The sequence below is a fragment of the Lacerta agilis genome, chromosome 14, assembly GCF_009819535.1.
Source record: "Lacerta agilis isolate rLacAgi1 chromosome 14, rLacAgi1.pri, whole genome shotgun sequence".
Classification (NCBI taxonomy): domain Eukaryota; kingdom Metazoa; phylum Chordata; class Lepidosauria; order Squamata; family Lacertidae; genus Lacerta; species Lacerta agilis.
In genome coordinates, this window is record NC_046325.1 from 28,730,563 (window position 1) to 28,752,042 (window position 21,480).

A 21,480-nucleotide genomic window follows, 5' to 3' on the forward strand; every position below is an offset into this window, starting at 1 on the left:
TCATCATCATCATCATCATCATCATCATCAATGGTTGCTACCAAATACTGACAAATACTAACTGCCATTACATTGTTGTTGTTGTTCAGTCGTTCAGTTGTGTCCGACTCTTCGTGACCCCATGGACCAGAGCACGCCAGGCACGCCTATCCTTCACTGCCTCCCGCAGTTTGGCCAAACTCATGTTAGTGGCTTCGAGAACACTGTCCAACCATCTCATCCTCTGTCGTCCCCTTCTCCTTGTGCCCTCCATCTTTCCCAACATCAGGGTCTTTTCCAGGGAGTCTTCTCTTCTCATGAGGTGGCCAAAGTACTGGAGCCTCAACTTCAGGATCTGTCCTTCTAGTGAGCATTCAGGGCCGATTTCCTTGAGAATGGATAGGTTTGATCTTTTTGCAGTCCATGGGACTCTCAAGAGTCTCCTCCAGCACCATAATTCAAAAGCATCAATTCTTCGGCGATCAGCCTTCTTGATGGTCCAGCTCTCACTTCCGTACATTACTACTGGGAAAACCATAGCTTTAACTATACGGACCTTTGTCGGCAAGGTGACGTCTTTGCTTTTTAAGATGCTGTCTAGGTTTGTCATTGCTTTTCTCCCAAGAAGCAGGCATCTTCTAATTTTGTGACTGCTGTCACCATCTGCAGTGATCATGGAACCCAAGAAAGTGAAATCACTCACTGCCATTACATTGCCACGTATCAAATACTAAAGAAAAGGCATTGCTTGTCAAAGATAGCACATAAGCAGTGTATATATCCAGTAAATATTCAAATAATCAGACAACAGATGGTGAATATTTGACCTTGAAATTTCAAAATGTAGAGTTCTGAAAGCATATTTGATTCAGATCCAGATTTAACCCTTTCGTAATTAGAAGATGTCTACACAGTGCACTTAAATCAACAGTTTGGATATGTGAATACCGTAATAGAATTGTAGGGTTGTAGGGTTGGAAGGGACCCTGAGGGTCATCTAGTCCAACCCCCTGCAATGCAGGAATCTCAACTAAAGCATCCATGACAGATGGCCAACGTCTGCTTACAAACCTCCAAGGAAGGACAGTCCACCACTTCTCATGGTAGTCTGTTCCACTGTCAAACAACTCTGATTATCACCAGGTTGGGCACTGCATCCACCAAACTTACTTCCCCCTCCAGGCTCCTTTAGAACATGAATTAGTAGTTCTCTTTAGGAGGTTAAATTTCAAGGGAGAATGTGTTTCCCCCTGTAATCCCATTTAATCACCCCAAAGGGGCTGTGAAGGCACAAATCCCTTTCAGCTTAAAGGATCCCATAGAGAGGGAGAACCAGACCCATTCCCTGACCTCATCAAGTGTGCAACTTATAACACCAACTTACCTTCTAAAAGTAGAAAGGGAGTTGGCTTTCCCTAAAAGGCTTGCGTGTTTCTGAAGTCTGCCGCCATGCTCTGCCAAGAATACTTCCAGGGAATTTCAGGTTGTACAGTTAAATATGATTTTGAGTTCTTGGAGAACCTGTCTACCCAGAGAAATCTGATTTTCTTTCCTCTCTTTTTTTTTAACTGTAAGGAAAGTGATGGGGAAATGCACTTGAAAGTGTGGAGATAGAAATGTTTGATGTGATGACATATAACCTTCCCACAAACAAAGAACAATGCATAATAAACAGGTTGTCTGGAAGTGAACTAAGGTACCCTGGCAACATGCACATGTTCAACTCTTGGTGTTGCCATGTTGGGTTCCCTCCTCCCTTTTAATTAAGTGTTAAAGGCCAATTTGTCAGCTGTATTAGGTGACCTGCCACCAGCCTTCTACTGATTCCTTTTCCTAAACAAACCCATCATTTTTAATCCCTGTTCATAAGAACAGAAGGTACTCTTCTGCAAAGGCCATTTAAAAAAAGCATTCAGTGAAAGCTCATCATAACTGAGCCATGGATCAGTGAAGAAGCATCATACTGAAGAAGAGGACCTGGGGTGGTGTTCCTTTTTTGTTTCCAAATTGCTCAAATGAGTTAATAACTTTTCAGATTCACCCTACAGTTCGTGCGGCATGTGGACGACACTCCAAAGAAATCAGCTTGCCATTCATGTGTTCAATCAATCAATCAATCTCTCATGTATACCCATTAGTGGTTCTGTCAGATGAAAAAGTGCAGGGGATATAAGTAGGTGATGATTTAACCCATCATTGCCTTGTTTTCTTCAATTGTTTCACCTCCAGAATACGTAAATCTTCATTCTTGGGTTTTATCTGAGCTGGGGCTTGACTCCAGCCCTGGAGTTTATGAAATAGCAACAAGGAGAAGGAAGATGAGCACACAGAGGCTGTATTTGGACATCATGGTTAATGATAGTTTGCTGTAATGGGAATTACCGATAACTAGGATCCTTCCTATGCTTGCATGCGCCTTGCAAGGTGTAGATCAGAAGCTTTCACTTCTTATTTCAGTTCAGCAAAGTTTTGGATTAGTATGAATCCTAAATATGGTTAATGTTGACTATTTTTGGGGTTTTGTTTTTTAAAAAAAGATGGATTCAATAACCATGGTTGGAAGTTGGCTTCTTTCAAACAAACCATAGTTTAGATCAAACCCAATGTATTGGGTTCAGTTAATGGGAAATGGAAGCAAAAAATTCCAAATTTCTCCCTGTGGCCATGCTAAAAGAGGTAAACACCGTAGTTTACTGTGGTGCCTAAACACAGCCTGTATATGCTCAGATACCCTCTTTTTCTTTATTACTGTTTCACATACTCCTGGGCTAAAGCATGTTTAAACCCATAGTTTATCCTGACATCTAAACACAGGCATTATGTGCTCAGTCTCTCCATTTTCATTATTACTATTTAATACACTCCAGGGCTAAACCATGGTTTATTGTGCAGTCCGAATGCAGCCGCATAGACCTCAGAGATTACAAGAGAGGGTCTCCTGGTCAAAGGGCATGCATTTCAGAGAGTCTTGAGCTGGGACATTTTTCCTTCTAGAAATCAAATTCTGCCTTTTTAATTCAAAGTATCTCTCTCCCTCTCTCCCAGAGACATTGTTCTGTTTGGCTGTAAACAGCAGGAAGAATTATTTGCCCAATAAAGTGCGGCAATTATCTTGTAACAGGAGTGTCCAAGCCCTGTTGGCGAATTCTTCCGAAGCTGCAGCCCCATCCATCTTCCTTCTACAGAGCTGTCAGGGCACTTCCTGACACAGCGATCACATCTTGTCGCAGACACTGAAATGTCTGGACCAACAGTGTACCCTCTCATCAGCATATATCTGCATGCGTTTCTTAGGCTGAAGGAAGGCATCCTTCTTTACATTTGCCTTTCAGATGTCATAGCATCTTCAAGGTTTACCCTGAGCAATATAGGTGCCTACTCACTCCACAAGCAGGTAATTACACTATCAGAGGACAGTGCTTTCATTTTTTTTTTTAATACGATGCATTATAAACAGGAGCAAAAAAAAGGGGGGGTGGAAAGATTTCTCCGCCCAGAATCCAGCAGACCTGGCAAACCCTACTTACAGCAGGCTGCTGTCATCTTCTCGCACTGCTTGTGAACCTCACTGCAGTTTTGAAAAGGAATATTCATTGAGGGGAGAGATGGCACTGTACTGGTGATCAGTGGGTGATGAAAGAAAATGGGTAGAGGAATCCCCATGCTGAAAATACTCTGATTAATCAAATATGTCCCAGGTATAACGAAATATTGGACATTTACATGAGCCTTCCTTGTTAAGTGGGGCCTGCCAAAGCAATTAAAATATGCCAGTATATATGAAGCCCATTTAGTACCTTCAGAAACACTAGCTCATTTTTTGTTTTTTTGTTTTAAAGTCACCATTCAGCGTTTAAATTACAAGGTCTCCTTATTGCCAATTTTGAACATTTGTGGATATTTGTTTCAGTTTTTCTCACTGTTCTGCTCTCCAAAGTTTGTGCTGGTGATGTGAAAAACCACATTACTGCAGTCTTTCCTATACTCCACTCAGCCTTTCAGAATGAGCTGCCATAGACTCATAACATTACTGAATTTTAAGAGTTGGAAGCAGCCTCAGAGGTCATCCAGTCCAGTTATCTGTAAGCCACATTTTCCACAAATGCATTGGATTGGCTCCAAATTAAGTTAGTCACACTTCAATTCAATCAATTCAACAAGCTAGTCATGACTTAATTTTAAGACCCATTGATTCCAAAGGGAACAAAGTACAACTAGCTTACAGCACAGTCCTACATGATTACTCCAAAGTGTGCTCCACTGACTTCTATGGGACTTGCTCACAGGTAAGTTGGTTTAGGAATTGCAGCCTTACTCTGGTTCCAATCTATTGCACCCAGAGCAGTTCACAGAAAATAGCAGAAAATGCATAATACATAAAAATAACATTTTAATACCGCTACAACATGACAATTCTAGTTAGCAAATCAAAGATTTGACCATACTAATGTGTCAGTTTAACAACCTACAGAACCCCTCAATAGAATACATCTGGCAAAGGAGACTGCCTCACCTCTGGAGGACCTTGCCCCCAAAACTATCAATTGAGAGAGGGAAGCGGACAGAGAATGGAAGGGTATAGAGACCATTTCCTCCCCGGCAGCCTCACAGCATTAGCCTCTCCTTCTCACGCAGGTTATTCTCTGCTGGATCCACCTTGCTGCAGCTTCCACCCAGGATGAACACTGTGAGAACCTTTCTCTGGCCACCAACATCACTGGTAAGTAGGCTCCTGCTATTTGGCTCTTGTCTCCAGAAAACCACAACATCATCCTGCTTCGGGGGCAGGGGAAATGCAAGCACTCACCAAGGTTTTGAGACTATGAGGTTGATCTCTGTGTTTTGAGACTAAGGTTTGTGCCCAGTGGCCTGGCTTCAGTAAATGTCAGGTTCTGGTTGGCAGTGGGTAACCTGGAGGTCTTACCTGGCTCTTTAAGACCAAGGGTAGGGAATTTCAGGCCTAGAGGCCATGAGTGACATGTTTTCTTCTTCTTCTTCTTCTTCTTCTTCTTCTTTTTTTCTTCTTCTTCTTCATTTTATTTTGACAAAGTAATAATTATAAATAAATAAGAATAAAAATGTGCACCCCACCACTGAGACCATTCCATTATAACTATCCAACCTTCCAAAATTTCAACACCTCTTGCGATGGTTTGACCCTTTTCCGTTTTAACGGTACAAATTCTACAAACACCCTCCATATCTCCTCAAAATAATTGTTCCTGCATATTCCCCGTCTTACCTTAATGGCACATGTTAATTTATCATTAACAGCTATATCCCACATGTTATGTATTGAAGTTCTCACCTTGGCCACCAGGGGTGTGTGTATATACCGTGTTTCTCCTAAAATAAGACACCGTCTTATATATTTTTTCGCTCAACAAAACACAGTATGGCTTATTTTCAGGGGATGTCTTATTTTAACTGCGTCGCATCGGCACGCTGCATAGCCACGCCTCTCCAGGCTGTTTTAATGGGAGGTACCATGTCACTATGGCTTATTTTCGGGGTATGGCTTATTTTTGAGGAATGGCTTATATTTCGCAAATGCATAGAAATCCTGCTATGGCTTATTTTACGGCTATGTCTTATTTTAGGAGAAACAGGGTAGTTTATTCTGCTGCGGTTTTCACTCAGGTCAGCTTATGCAAATGAAGGATTATAAACTGACACTCAGGGATTGGATAGCTGCAGAATATGGTTACTGTTGCGTTGTGGCTGAGTTCTATATAAGCTGGTGGCTGAGGCCTCCAGCTCAGTTCTGTTCCAGTCTGCTAATAAACAAGAGCTGTTTGGAGATCGCTGTGTTGTCTGCTGTGTCCACCCACAACTTAACACCACACCTCTTTATGGGATGTGGGGGGCGCTGTGGTCTAAACCACAGAGCCTAGGGCTTGACATTCAGAAGGTCGGTGGTTCGAATTCCCGCGACGGGATGAGCTCCTGTTGCTCGGTCCCTGCTCCTGCCCACCTAGCAGTTCGAAAGCACGTCAAAGTGCAAGTAGATAAATAGGTACCGTTCCGGTGGGAAGGTAAACGGCATTTCCGTGCGCTGCTCTGGTTTGCCAGAAGCGGCTTAGTCATGCTTGCCACATGACCTGGAAGCTGTACGCTGGCTCCCTCGGCCAGTAAAGCGAGATGAGCGCCGCAACCCCAGAGTTGTCCACGACTGGACCCAACAGTCAGGGGTCCCTTTACTTTTACACCTCTTTATACCATTCTTCCATTTTATATTCTGCTTGTTCTTTCCATTTTCTAGCTACAATAATATGCACACACACCCTTCTTCCGCCCCTGCATCCCGGTCCTGATTAGGTTCTAATCCCCTAAAGAATAGGGAATGGGGCTGATATTGACTCATGAGTGAGGCAGGAGCCATTGTTAGATGAGCCATCTTGGCATCTGAGCATCATGCTTCCTAGCCCTGAGGATAGTTCAGTGATTTGTTTGGAGTGGGGTAGGAGACCCGAAGGACACAGTATGGATAAACTCCCTTCTCCTGCTTGTGTTTGACAACGCTGGGCTTAGAATCATGCTAGTCAAGACTCTCCTCCACCCAATCCAGAAATGCCCAGTGTAAATGGCATTCATTAAATTCATATTAATTAACTTGCAAGTTAATTTCCTGCCTAATTAAGGAGCACGCTTTGCCGCAGCTACTCCTTCGTGTGGATTGCATTTGCCAAGTCATTAAATCATACTGAGTAAATTTATAAAGCATGCTCACATGAAGAGTTTCTGATTTGGGTCATGGGTTAAGTGTAAAGGGAAAGGAGAGAGTTCTAGGCTAGCCAGGAGACAGAAAGCGAGACCTGTTTGGCTAGTTGCTCCTCCCCAGGGCCTTATACACCTGTCAGGGCTCCTTTGATAAGCACCGGACACCTTCCGCTATAACTGGCATTCTATCGGATTTGCAGCTGTGGCTCAGCGCCCTCTCCTTTTCCTCCTGGAGGCCTCACGTGGAAATCCATCGCAGGTAGAATGAATGTTTGATGGTGCCCTCTGTTTGAGGGCTATCCGGTCAGTTTGAAGATAAGGAACTAGAAAAAGGGGAACCAAGTCGCCTGGTGTCTTCGCCGTTATAGTGAGATGTATTGCATTTCTACCGAAATTATAGTAATTATTTCTAAATCCCCCATCTATGCATATGAATTCTCATGTGCAAATTAAATGCAAATTGGTGACATCTCCCCCCCCCCACCATTATGGGAGGGAGCTGATAAAAAGACCTTCTTCTTTGGCTGTGCATTACTGGTCACCCTATTGCTTCTGCTTCAATGGTTCTCTGTCCTGGTATGCAGAGGGGCAAAGGCAGGTGGGTAGGGAAGGAAATGGAGCAGGTGGGTCAAATGCTCTTCACCCAAAGGCAGTATTAAAACCCACAGTTTTCAAGCGTCACCTAATACAGGTTGAGGGGACCCCGCTGAATGCGTCTTGCCTAAGGATCCCCAGATTTTTGGAGCCAGCATTGCGGCCAGGGGTCATTTTCCAGAATCTGAAGAACGCCAGAGCCAGTGTGGTGTAATGGTTAGAGTGTTGGGCTTTGACCTGGGTTTGAATCCCCACTTGGCCATGAAACTCGCTGGGTGACCATGGGCCAGCCCACCATCTCTTAGTCTAACGTACCTCACAGGGTTGTTGTGAGAATGAAATGGAGAGGAGGAGAACTATGTACACCACCTTGAGATCCTTGGGAGATAAAAGTGGTATATAAATGGAATAACTGACTAACACAGGAAGCTAGCTTAGAACGAGTTAGACCATGCACCCCCTTAGCTCAATGTTACCTGCACTGGCTGGCAGCAGGTCTCCAGGGTTTCTGGCTGGCACTTTCCCCCACTCTATCTGGGCACACCAGTGGATTGAAGCTGAGACCTTCTGCATGGAAAGCAGATGTCGTAACTCCAAGCTACAGTCTATCCTGGGATTCCCAGGCCCTCTGTGGATACAGGTTCCAACACACGCATCATAATAAGCACAAACGTTTTCTTGCTTTTCCTCCCTTGGTTTCATATCCATTTTACTCACTTATCTATGAGGAAGTGGGTTGGGTTGGGTTGGGTTTGGTGGGGAGGGCAAGGGCAAGGGCGTTGTTGTTCAGTCGTTCAGTCGTGTCCGACTCTTCGTGACCCCATGGACCAGAGCACGCCAGGCACGCCTATCCTTCACTGCCTCTCGCAGTTTGGCCAAACTCATGTTAGTAGCTTCGAGAACACTGTCCAACCATCTCATCCTCTGTCGTCCCCTTCTCCTTGTGCCCTCCATCTTCCCCAACATCAGGGTCTTTTCTAGGGAGTCTTCTCTTCTCATGAGGTGGCCAAAGTACTGGAGCCTCAACTTCAGGATCTGTCCTTCTAGTGAGCACTCAGGGCTGATTTCTTTGAGAATGGATAGGTTTGATCTTCTTGCAGTCCATGGGACTCTCAAGAGAGAGAGGATAAAACTCCGGACAGTGGCAGCCAACTACATTTTTCTCAGAATAAACTCATTGAAGCAAATGGACCTAACTGACTCCTACTAATTCTTTTGAGTCTGCTGTGAGCAAAACTGAGTTGAAGACCAACCAAGGGCATTGCAGGTATGCAGCCTGCTTAGGCCAGTTCAGTAGAAAGACCAGCGCTGGGGAGGAGAGACAGAGGGAGAAGAGGATGTGTCCTTGCAAACACCTGGCCGAATGCTGCCACTGGCCGAGGAATCCTGGGTTTGTTTTTGGGGTTGATGGATGGGCCTTACGAATTGCGGATGATAGATGTCTCTGCCAAGCTGCTCATTTACACGGCTTTGCAAAACTACTGCCTGAAATTAAGTATTGGCATTTTCAGCAGGTGAGTCAGTCCTGTTTGGAAGAGGCTGCTGGGAGAACTGTAAGGCCACCCTTTCCCTGCCTCCATTTCTCCAGATATAATTTAGCTCTGGCCTGCCAAAGGTCAGCTGGCCTCTCTGTAGACCAACATCATTAGCACTGCCGTGTGGAAGCGAGAGTGTTAGTAACAAATGGCTGGCTAGTAACTTTTCTGTCTTTATTTACAAGGCATGCCATAAGTGAAAACCAGGGCTGTGGGTAAACTGTGATTCTGCAGGTGCACAAGAAAAAAAGGAGCATAAATCCAGCTTCCTAAGCATCTACTTGCTCTATTATTTTCTCCCCTTAAAAAAAACAAAACACTGGATGCCACCCTTAGTAAAAAAATTTAATCCCTCTTTAACTTACAAAGCAAAATACAGCACTTTTTGAAACCCATACATTAAAACTCCATAATACTGCTGGGTCATAAACTGGTGCAGGACCTTATGCTATCTATTCGTTACTTTTTTCCTTTTGTGACTTGATTTGTGTTCTCCTTCACACTTTTCCTTATTTACCCCACACAATAGATTCATTTTATCCGAATTCATGTATCAACCCATTTGTATATATATCCACCGATCAATGATTACCGAGAAGAGGGAGAAATATATCCGTCTGAGAAAAGGCAACGCTTTTTAAACGTGGCTTGCAAACGCTTCAGACGCTGAACACATTATATTAGATTAGTATTAAAGAATGTGATAGGATATCAAGATCTGGATTGATGATGGAGGGAGTCACCGCTGCATGGAGGGTGCCCCTGCACCAGCCACCCGTCACTCACCACTGTTGATGTACACAGTGGGAGTGGGATCAAATTTTAGCATAAAAAGGTGTGCATAAAAAGGTAGCTAGGCTCTCTACCCTCTCATATCTTGCCTCGCTACAATCCGTCACTTGGGTTTCTTCTTCTGTCAGAACCCTGGCACCTCCTTCCCAAAGCCCGAGAAGCTTCTGCCTGGCTAAGGGGTGGAGGCGCGATGCTCACATGCATGGTGCCAGGGCGTCAATATGTCACATGCCCCTTCCCCAATCTTCTGGCCCTAGGGAAAAATTCAGCGCATGCCACTGCTACCAACCTCTCTACCTAATTTATATCATGGCTTTCCTCCGAAGAAGCTTAGGGTGGAATGCACAGTTCCACCGCAACTGGAGGTCTCAGAGCTGTGAATTTATTTCCAGCACATTTTCAGCCAGGCAGACTCAAGAGGAATACCTCTTAGCACGCACAGTAGCGGAAAACCACCTAGACAGAAGATGCTCACAGTCAAGGGATGCAGCTTCCCAGAAAGCTCTAGAGCTTCTAAACTAGAGTCATCTGTCCAGTAAAGATGTGACGAAATGCTCCCCTCCCCTCTTTGGCTGGGGCAGGAACCTGCCTTGTTGTTTCTCATTTGTTTTCCGCCCTAAAGGACCTCTTTCCTTTTGCTTTGGTAGCTGCCGCGTGCCCTTGGGTGCCAGCCGTGATGGATGGCTGCTGCTTTCCGCTGCCATTTGTCATGCCCCAAAGCTGTAGTGCCAGCGGGTTCTTGGGCTCCTCGTCCATTAATATCCTACAGAGTGTCTGGGTGATGCACTGTTTGCTTGCCGCTTGCTACACGCCTGCCAAGATTGATACAGCAAAGAAAGCGGCAAGCAGATGGGAAGATGCGCAAGCAAGCCAACCCATAATCAAACTGTCCGTCACATGGCAGAGTGGTGGTGCTGGTGGGAACTATTAGCAAGATGTTCAGCACTGGGGGTCCTTAGTTAAATCAGTGGTGCTGTTATGTAATTTTAGACTCTGGACTTAATGGTGCCACTGGTTTTTCCAGTCTTAAATTATTTCACAGGAGCATCCCCCCCCATTAGATGATTGTGTGTTTTATTCCACTAACTTCATAATCAGGTATGCCGACCCTGCTGTGTTTAGGGGCCTTCCTGCTCATTCTGCTGAGTCTTGCTGAGTCCCAGTCCTGCTCTTGTGGCACCACTGAGTTCAGTTAATCGTGGAAGCGCTCCATAACATCAATGGAGGGAAAACAAAGGAGTGCAGCTCTTGAACTTTGTTTAGAACAGGAGTGATGGCATTATCTTCTGGAGCGCCAGGGCAAGTGGTTTGACAAGGGAATAAGTTGACCATGAAGCTTTCCACTTTTACTATTATTAAGACAGATTAATCTAGAGAATGAGGGAAACAGCCAAGCAGAGGCTAGGCACTTCTTTCCTTTCCTTTGATGGAATCCCTACTTCAGGCACGGAGTTTTAATGATAACCTTTCTTTACAAAACTGTTTGCGTTTCTAATTAAAAGCTAAATGTTGCATTTCAGCTGCCTTAAAATCTTTTGCTCAATATCAGTGTGTTTTACAAGGTGCATCTGTGCTGTCAGAAGCAAGCACCACTGAGTATGTTGCAGCAGCAGCGTACTCCCAGAAAACTATACAATTACATCCAACTATTTTCCCAGGGTATGTACATTTCATTGTTTGCTTGTTTTGTAACACAAGAAAATCCTTAATAAAAAGGAATTATAAACAAAGCAAAACTATACTCCGAGGAAGCTATATGATTACCTTCATGCTGATCCTAATGAACTGGGTATTGTGCTATGTACTGCTGCTCATGTGTCTGTTTGTAATTGTTATTATTTTGTTATATATTAATTTATGTACCGCTAATATGCCAGAATGGCTTCTAAGGTGTTTACAACTATGAAATCAATACATAACTAAAATACCCAATTACAAATCCATTGGGGCACTAAAACATCCTTAATTTAAATATATGGTAAAGCAAAACATTACAATTAAAACGTCTTTTTAAAGAGTTAAAATAATTTTTGCTGTTTATTTATATACCATATTTATTTATTAATCTGTATACCCATAATGGTATAAAGGATCAAGACAGCAGTCTATATTGAGTGGATGAATGCAGCTGCCTGTATTTTTTTAGTCTCTTTATGGCATGGTTATGGGTTCCAGGGGGGAAGGGGGTATGGGGCCTGTAATCTTATTTCTAGGTTGCTTACTATAAAAACATCTCTAAGTGGTGTAGAGCAGGAATCCCCAAACTCTGCTCTCCAGATGTTTTGGGACTACAACTCCCATCGTCCCTAGCTAACAGGACCAGTGGTCAGGGATTATGGGAATTGTAGTCCCAAAACATCTGGAGGGCCAAGTTTGGGGATGCCTAGTGTAGAGCAAACTGAAGCATATCATAACAACACTGAAAGCCGGTCATGAAATACAAAAATAAAATACAGCCTCTTAAAATACAAAAGGGCAGTCTCCACCTTTAACAATCCAAGGAAGCCTGAGCAAAAAAAAGCACATCTTCAAGAGACTTTGAAGCAGGGAGTGATGGAAATCGCACAAGAGAATGTTTGAGCGGTATTCCCTATTGTTTTAGTCTTCAAACATTATGTCAGTAATTACACTATTTCCCGCCTTCTTTTTGGCATTTCTCTTCCATTGAAATGCATTTGAATCAATTGTGTGATTCTTTATGTAATTAATTTCGTTAGTTTCGGCCATAGTGGATAGGTTTTAGCAGGAGCCGGAGAGAAGCCGAACAGCAGCAGAAGGGAAACAGCACTGATTGTGACAAACACAGGACAGCAGAAGAAACTGCTGCCTCCATACATCTCTAGACACAGGTGACACAATAGCGCATCCCAACTATGAATTCCTGGACTTCAGAATTTACCATCACACCACTACGTTGCATTCTACTGGGGCTCTTCAGCAGCTCCTGTTTATATTGGTGGAGGCTGTGTAGCTGAAGTCTTTGTGGCTTGTGGCTTGCATGAGGTCAGCATAATATCCCTAACTCTGGGTTGTTGTATCAGGTCGTGAAAAGGGCATTTACCGGAAGTGTCAATGGAGTTTTTTGGTTTTTTTAAATAAATAAATAAATAAATAAATGTTTAATTCTCAGGCATTTACCGTATTTTCCGGCGTATAAGACAACTGGGTGTATAAGACGACCCCCAACTTTTCCAGTTAAAATATAGAGTTTGCGATATACTTGACCGCAGATTCTCCACCTGGCATATAAGACGACCCCTGACTTTTGAGAAGATTTTCCTGGATTAAAAAGTAGTCTTATACGCCAGAATATACAGTAATCAATAACTTTATCTGTTAATTGATCCCATTTGAAAAACTGTGATTGACATTAATCAGTATTCCTTTGGAGAGGGCCCAGAAGAAAGGGGACAGTCTTAAGTTGAGGTGACTTGGTACAGTGGTGCCCCGCTAGATGAATGCCTCGCTAGACGAAAAACTCGCTAGACGAACAGCATTCGTCTAGCGGAAGCTGCCCCGCAAGACGAAAAAGTCAATGGGGCTGCTTCGCAAGACGAAAAAATTTCGTCTTTTTTTTCCGTTTAGCGGAGCGGGGCTGTCATTGCCGCTTCGCTAGACGGAAAAATCGCTAGACGAAAAATTCGTAGAACGAATTATTTTCGTCTAGCAGGGCACCACTGTATTTTATAAGCAAAAGCTAGGACCCACTATGGGGGGGGGAGTGGGGGCAAGCAATGAAATGTTGCAATGTGGAATGCTCCTGCTCAAGGGTCCATCCTATCATGTCCTGTTCCAGGATACTCCATTACATTCCTCCTGCCTGCTGTTTTTCCCACCCCCCTCCCTTGCTGCCAGCACTCTGCAGCCAATGAGGCATACTTGGTCCACACTGGGCTGTTTTTATCCCCACACGCAAACACTTTCAGAAGGATTCTAACGGACTTTTTGTACTTCTGCAAATCTTGGGGTTCCTCCAAGCCCGCTGGCTGCCAACCTCTTTCTTGTGCATGCATAGTGCCATTCTGACTACATAAGGATCCACACTCAGAGAACTGCATTTCTTTGATTTTTTTTTTCTCTTTCATTGCGCCTGGGAAATTTTGAATATGGAGTCATTCTCCTGTGGTCGTAAATTGCCAAACGGTGTGACCGACAGGCAAGGATGGAAGAAACTCTTCAATTTCAGTTCCCCATGTTTTTCATCATTCCACTCTTAAATTTGGTTCTCCGCATTTCTGCAGTATGTTATGATTTATTTATTTTAAAACTTGTCTGTATTTTAGTGTGTGTTTCTTCCAATATGCAGCCTTTTTAATGTGACTTTGACATTTTTGCAAGCAGTGTCTCCTAATACAATGCGCTTTGCATGTTATTTTCACTCCCATGTGCATCTTTAGGTTACATTTCCCCCTAATATTATTCATTTTATACTTTCTGTTTGGCTGGAGAACCGCCTTGCAAAATTTGGAGAAATGGAAATTTCAAAGGATGGCTGTGTTTCGATTCTCATATTCGTTCCGGAAATGCAAATAAGGTACCGGTAGTTTCATGTTGCAGGACACAGGTGGCACTGTGGGTTAAACCACAGAGACTAGGGCTTGCTGACCAGAAGGTTGGCGGTTCGAATCCCTGCGACGGGGTGAGCTCCCATTGCTCGGTCCCAGCTCCTGCCCACCTAGCAGTTTGAAAGCACATCAATTGCAAGTAGATAAATAGGTACCGCTCTGGCGGAAAGGTAAATGGCGTTTCCGTGTGCTGCTCTGGTTCGCCAGAAACGGCTTAGTCATGCTGGCCACATGACCTGGAAACTGTATGCCGGCTCCCTCAGCCAGTAAAGCGAGATGAGCGCCGCAACCCAGAGTCGGACACGACTGGACCTAATGGTCAGGGGTCCCTTTACCTTTACCTTAGTTTCACGTTAAAATCAAACAACAACAGTTCTCTCGTCCAGCCCAATGACAAGCTACATGGGTGTGCTGCTGGAAATCAATTAAACTGCTGAGGCTGCAAACAATGTCATGCTTAGCTGAGAGCAAGCCCCAGCAAACTCAGTGGGGCTTGCTTCGGAGTAAACATGCATAGGCTTGCTCTGCAAAAGCTGTTGTCGTTCTCAAGTATCCAGTGGTGCAATTAGTTAATTTTTATCACTCTGGACTTTGTGGACTTAATTTTTTGGGTGGCGGCGGGGGGTGTCTTTAGATGGTAAATGTGCATTGTTTCACTTATTTCAAAATACAGTGGTACTTTGGTTCTCAAACGCCTTGGTACTCGAACAACTTGAAACCCAAACACTGCAAACCTGGAAGTAAGTGTTCCAGTTTGCAAACTTTTTTCGGGAGCTGAACATGCACCATTTTGAGTGTTACACTTCCGATTTGAGTGCCACACTTCCATTTTGTGTGCCACACTTCCAATTTGAGTGCCACACTTCCATTTTGTGTGCCACACTTCCGTTCTGAGTGTTATGGTGAGGTCTGTCTAGTTTTGCTATTTATTTTGCATTTTTGTTTTTGTGACTTTTTTGTTTTTGTGACTGTGTGGAACCCAGTTCAGCTACTGATGGATTGTGTGACTGCAATACATTGTTTATCGCTTTCATTTTATGGATCAATGCTCTTGTTAGATAGTAAAATTCATGTTAAATTGCTGTATTAGGGGCTGTTTTTAAAGTCTGGAACAGATTAATCCATTTTGCATTACTTTATGTGGGAAAGCGCACCTTGGTTTTGGAACGCTTTGGTTTTGGAACGGACTTCCGGAACGGATTAAGTTTGAGAACCAAGGTACCACTGTATGCTAAGCCAACTCTACTGTCCAGCTGTCCAGCTGCCCTAAAGTTCTGTCCTAATGGCACGACTACTAAGTCTCACTGTGCTTTAATGGGGCTTATCCCCAAATAAGGTGCCAAAGTTTGCAGCTTAAATTATACCTGAGACTGGTAGTGCCTGCCTGGACACATAGAGAATCCTTTGCCTACTACAGAAGGTGGTGGTATGGATATAAATGAAATTAGAGTTCAGAATCACTTTTTACAAAGAAAAGTGCTAGAGAAATGGCTACGAATAGGTGTTTTAAAAATACATCAGGGCCCAGAGCTGTGGTTAATGGATATTTTTATTCCTTATCGTCTAGCTTTCTTCCAGCAGGATCAGAATCCAATTTTGACAGGGGCAGGTGCTCAAAAGCTTTCAAAGGGCACAGGTTCTTTTCCTCCCCGCCACAATGGCCAGTAACAAAATAAACACAGCAGGGACTTAACTTAAAAACCACAGCGCCGGTTCCAAGTAAAATATAAATGCTACACCCATACAATCTGCTTAATGGAACTCTAAGTACAATGAAGTTAAAATGATTTCATGCAAGCTTTATTTCATCCTTTAGCCACAAAGCATTTTACCTCTGTTCCTTTTTTGCCTTTTATGGTGTGAAATACAGAAAAGTCGTGGGCATCTGTGACGAGCTGGACAGGATGTGTATGACAGGCCCTGAGAAACATGACATTACTCATGTTTGTTTGTTTTTTAAGTGTGCTTCAGCAGGTCACATTTGCTTTGAAGGAAAAGCACACCTATCTGGAGCATGCTCCTTGTTTCTCAACCTGTGCCAACTTCCGAGTCAAAATTGCGCGCGCACTCCTCCCAGCAGCCATTTGTCATTGAAGGTGATGATTGCAGTAAAAGTTCGGGGCTAAGAGATGTTACCCAAATGGGGTTCTGCCCCATGATTTCTAGGCCCATGAGAGTCTTTTTCCTTTTGTCCCACCTCTTTCCCTAGAAAAACCTGCGGTTTACTGCAGAATTGGAACATATGTCAATCGGGTTTTCTGCGAATTGACATTTGTTCTGATTCAGCAGTACGTCATGAGTTTTCCCAGGGAAAGAGGAGGGACAAAAGAAAGAAAAAACTTCTTGGACCTGTACCTCGAAATCATGGGACAAATGGAATATATCAAGAGATAAAGGGCATGTGTGGATGTGTTGGGTGTTATGTATTCAGTGGCCTGTGTTCGCCTGAGCTTGAGTCTGGACTAAGGATTCTGAGCCCCTGTGTTCTGTTTCGACACATGATATCCAATCACAGAACATTTCAGGATTTGGGCCTCTGCCATTGGCCCTTAAACTCTGAGTCACAATTTGCAGCTTGGAAGTTTAGACAGCCAATCAGGTTGGGAGTGGGAGTGGCCCAGGCCTTCAGAAATGTACCGTATATAAGCAGTTGCTTTGCCCCTGTTGTCTAGTTCAATAAAGGTTTTTGCTGTTATCAATGTGTCTTGTCTCATGGGAACCCACCTACACTTCTTTAAGAGTCTAGGTAAATCCAAAAGTACATGTTTCTGCTGCTCCCTTTCATTTACATCTTGTAATTGCTATGGATTTTTCTCATGCAAGGTGTGGAGGGATGTCCTCTGCTCTTGGGCACAGGGAAGCCTGTCGGATGACAAGGACAATCAAAGTTGATTAAGTGGGCAATTAGTTGCGGAAGGAAGCCCTGCAACAAATCTGTCTCCAGCCACCAAGGCGGCATATTGCTTGCAACATGCTCTTTTAAGTAGGAGCATTTGGTGGAAAGAGAGCCTTTCCCCTAGTGCTGACTTGGTTAGAGGCACCAGTAGCTTTCTGCACCCTCAGGTTTGTGTAGAAGCAGGATTCTTTTAGAGTGTTGCATATATGATTCTTCACAGTGTTGCAAGTGTTTCAGAAGGACCCAGGTATTGAATGCTAAGTGTGTGTCCTCCTGGCCACTGAGCCTCGGAAGCGACATAGAAATTTTCCAAGGAAGCAATTTTGTAGCATGATAATTAAGAAGCAAGCCTGCTATCACACGATAATTGTTCTCTTCCAAACAAATGTGTTTTGGACTGGAAACCAGTTAATTTTGAAAGTTCCCTAAAATCAAAGAGCATGGCAGCAGAACAGATGAAGTATGCATGGGATCTGAAATGAATAACGATTAGATTTTCAACATCCAACAATCCAGCTGTGTATTTGAATATACTCTGGGAGTTGTGTTGCTGTGTTATGAAAAGTGGCTTTCCATAGTGGGTGGGTGGGTGGCTTGCTGCCTAATGAAGGACTAGGTGCATTGGGCTGCTCCAAATATCTTGAGTGTGCCTCACATCTACCTATTTTGGTGAGAACTGAAACTAGTTTTTTGTTTTTTACTTAGGTTGTGCACAAAGAGATCTGAATCCCAGCAGCAGCTGATCTGGCTGGTACCAAAGCATATTGGACTGGGGGTGGGCATGGGCTATAGAATCATAGAATTGTAGAGTTGGAAGGGATCCCAAGAGTCATCTATGCCAGCCCCCTTGCAATGCAGGTTATGTTTATCTATAGGCTGAGTGGCCGTAGCTCAGAAGCAGAGCTCGTGTTGCATGCAGAAATTCTAAATCTCAGTCCCTAGCATTTCCCACTTAAAAATGGATCTCAAGAGGCAGGACTGGGAGCACCCACTCCCTGATTTAAAAAAGTAGACAGTACTGAGACAGCTGAACCCATCTGGTATGAGACGGTTTCAAGTCTTCACTGTACTTGCACGCTTGCACCTGTCTCTCTGTAATATCTGCTCAATTGGTGTGCTACATCCATACAGTCATCCATACAGGGATCTGTGCATTCTGACTCGGATGAATGGAGTGGTAAATCTGATGCCAAAAGAAAAGATCACCTTCTGCCAGTTGGCTCCTTATGCGTACGCCATTTCGACGGTTAGAAGAAGGAAGGCAGGCTCAGAAATAGATGTGCCAGCCTTATGTTAGCAATTTTGGGCACAGATAATTAATCAAGAGCATGAATGGAAACGGGATAAACCGCTTCTGAATTTGATCCTGCCTACGTACAGGCTGTACTTGAACAACACACAGCCACATATCTCTTATAAGTGAATCCATCAAATCATTATCAAACTCCGTCCTCTTTTTTTGCCCCTGTTGCAGTGACCTAGCTGGTCTTCCAAAGAAATGCGCCAAGGGTTTTCCAAGGCTCTGTAATATTATGAAGATATCACCTGGGAGGTACCAAAAGGTTAATTTCAACACTTTGATTGAACACCAAATTCCATACTGGGCAGTTTCACTAATTAGTCTTATCCACAGAACTGCAAAAAAGAAAAAGGCAGAAGCAAGGGTGTCTCCGTCTAGGTCAAGACCATCTAGTTGCGTGTAAGTTATCCCTTGGGGATAAAGCACAGGGTTAATAGGCAGGTATGGTCTTTTCACCCTATGCAGAGCTTTTTCTTATGAATATAATGCAATAGTCATTAGGTGGCTACTCTCCAAATATTTATCAACATCTTTTCCTTTGCATTGCTGAGGGAGAAGATGAATGGTGTACCCCTGTGCTGTTTCCCCCATTTAAATCTGTCCCTAAAGCTGCTATTTCCGTAAAGGAGGAGGGATGAAAGGCAAGGTATATTGAGGTGTATCCAAAAAAACCATCAGAATGTGTGAGCTGCGAAGATAGGCCACACATAGAAGCCAATGAACAAAACCTCTGGTCAGCCTCCTGCTTGAGACCTAGTGTTCCATCCCTACAGTCATCCATACAAGGATCTGTGCGAAAGACTCATTGACCAGTGGTGCAAAGGGGAGGGTTGTGGGAAGAATCTTAGGTCCTGTCAATCAGTGGGTCCAGGGAACCGCCAGCAGGCATTAAGGCAACAATGTTGGGCAGAAGGTAGAAGTCAGGTGTGTAGGATGGCAGGAAGGGCATCAAGACCTTGGACAGTGAAGGCAAGAGCCAGGAAACAGTTTATTTACGTCAGTGCTCCAGAATGGGACACGGGCTTTCTGAGGCCAGCATGTGCAAAGGGAAGGCTCTCCCAATTTGTTTAATTATACACCAGTATCTAGAATTACATAGCTTCTGCTTAGAGATGAAAAATTATGATGAACCAAACCAAAATTGTCATATGACAACCTTGTGTGATGAAATTGCATGCAACAATTTCTAAATATTTCTGTTTTTGGTGCCTCCCCCCCCCCAGATCCGGGGGCTGTCATGCACCACATGTCTTGTGTGCCTGCCACTGTTCTGAGGGCACGCAGGGTTGTCTTGGTCCCACCTCTTTAGAGATCAGCACAGCTGGGTTGCATTCTGGTTTTGAGGAGTGTGCTCCAAATATATTCACTACTTTCCCTTTGGGACCAGTGTGGTGAGGTCTGGAAAGATGCTATAAATATGTGGGGATATCAGCAGGGAGACAGGGAGAAAGCATGGCCTCTGAAGGGTAATTCTCATCTGTGGATATATTGGCAGAAGGAAGCTCTGAAGGCACTTTTTTCTGTGTTGGTCCAGGGAGAGGGTCATAGGGTTATTTATATCTTAGTACTACTCCAATGCATGGACTCCTGATTCCAGGTCATTTTGAGTTATGCATGGCTCAGTCTCTGTAGGGTCCAGGGTGAACATTAAGTGGCCCAGGACCACCCAAGTCAGCATCAAATCATGTTAAACGTGCAAGTCTTGTTGATGCAGCTTAAGGAAATAATATCAAGTTGCTGAACTCTGTAGTTCAAATCCTGTTTTCTAAACTCAACAGCATCACACACAAACACACAATTTGAATGAATATCATGCATCTTTGCAAACAATCTAGGTGTTAGAAACACTTCCCCAAATTAATTTCATCTCAGAGGTCTTCACCTCCCTCTCCTTGCTGCCATCAGGCACAGGGTTTTAGGGAACTATTCTTCCGATTCCTTATCTCTTTCCTTATTATGTCTCTTATGAGAATAAGAAAAATTGTGGTGGCAAAACAAAACAAATGTGGTGGTCCAAATAGAGATAATTATAGTTTTGAATCTCTCCACCCCCAAAGCGGGTGAATGGCTCCATGTGGGATGAAGTTCAGAGATGCAATGTTCTTGGCAATGGATTTTATAATTTTATTTTTTAAATTAACCCCCCCCCTTTTGGAGAACTGCCTGTTCTAGGGCACACCGGAGGAGAGGCTGCTGTTTTCAGCATGGTCTTAAGTAATTTGGAGGAGCTAATTCCAGAAGCATTCAGAAATGACTCACTTAATAACAGAGACCACAGGCTAATTAGGTTCAGCATTCCAGAGGGAGGGAAGGAACCACGAAATGACATTTATTAAACAGTAGGACCAGGGTGCTTTCTGCAAATGTGACAAGCTGCATGCTGCCACCCAACCCCTCCAGATGTCAAACCAAACAAGGGGGAAAACATGCAAGGCACAGAAGTTGCGTGGGAAAGTCATCGGAATTCATAGAATCCTGGAAGAGACCAAAGGCCATGTAGGCCACATTAAACTACCCTCCTCCCTGCTCCAGGTTGCGCCAGCCAGGCTGTGCTGTTCCACAAGCACAGAGCAATTGCCCTTCAGAAATGGTGCTGGCAGCAGAGCAAATTGCTCCCGAGATGTTTCAAGCAAGGGAGTCAAACCGCACACCAGTCAAGTGGCAAACAAACCAAGATTGCCAGTCAATGGACAGAACTTTTCTTCCTAACCCCCAATATGGCAGTCGTCCTGAGCAAGAACAAAACGAAACCTCATCCGCTGAGGGTTGCTTCAAATCCTTCAAACCTTTCTCTGCAGGAGACACTTTCATCTAGGAATTACAGACCCTCCAAGTGTGCGTATTTTCCAGGGACAGTCCCGGGTTTACAGAAGCCATCCCGGTTTCTGATTTGATCCCGGAATATCCCACTTTTCCTTAGAACATCCCTATTTTCATCAGAGAAATGTTGGAGGGTAGGGTCGGCATATGTCAAGGCGGAAATCGCTGAAATGTCCGGGAAAATCTGGCAACGAAAGCTCGACAAATTTGCCAAAAAAAGCTTGACAACTTTTCTGTCTGGATTTTCAGTCTTTGAAATATGGCAACCCTAGTATGTGA

At 43.9% G+C, this 21,480-nt stretch overlaps 1 protein-coding gene across 2 annotated transcripts in view; it reads left to right on the forward strand.

Moving 5' to 3' along the window:
• Nucleotides 1-21,480, forward strand: part of LOC117059001 (corticotropin-releasing factor receptor 1) — a 72,046-nt gene that overhangs the window by 17,935 nt on the left and 32,631 nt on the right. For both annotated transcript variants that reach the window (XM_033170441.1, XM_033170442.1), the window contains exon 2: nucleotides 4,615-4,699. In XM_033170441.1, the coding sequence (XP_033026332.1) occupies nucleotides 4,615-4,699 (85 nt within the window). The remainder of the gene's footprint in view (nucleotides 1-4,614; nucleotides 4,700-21,480) is intronic.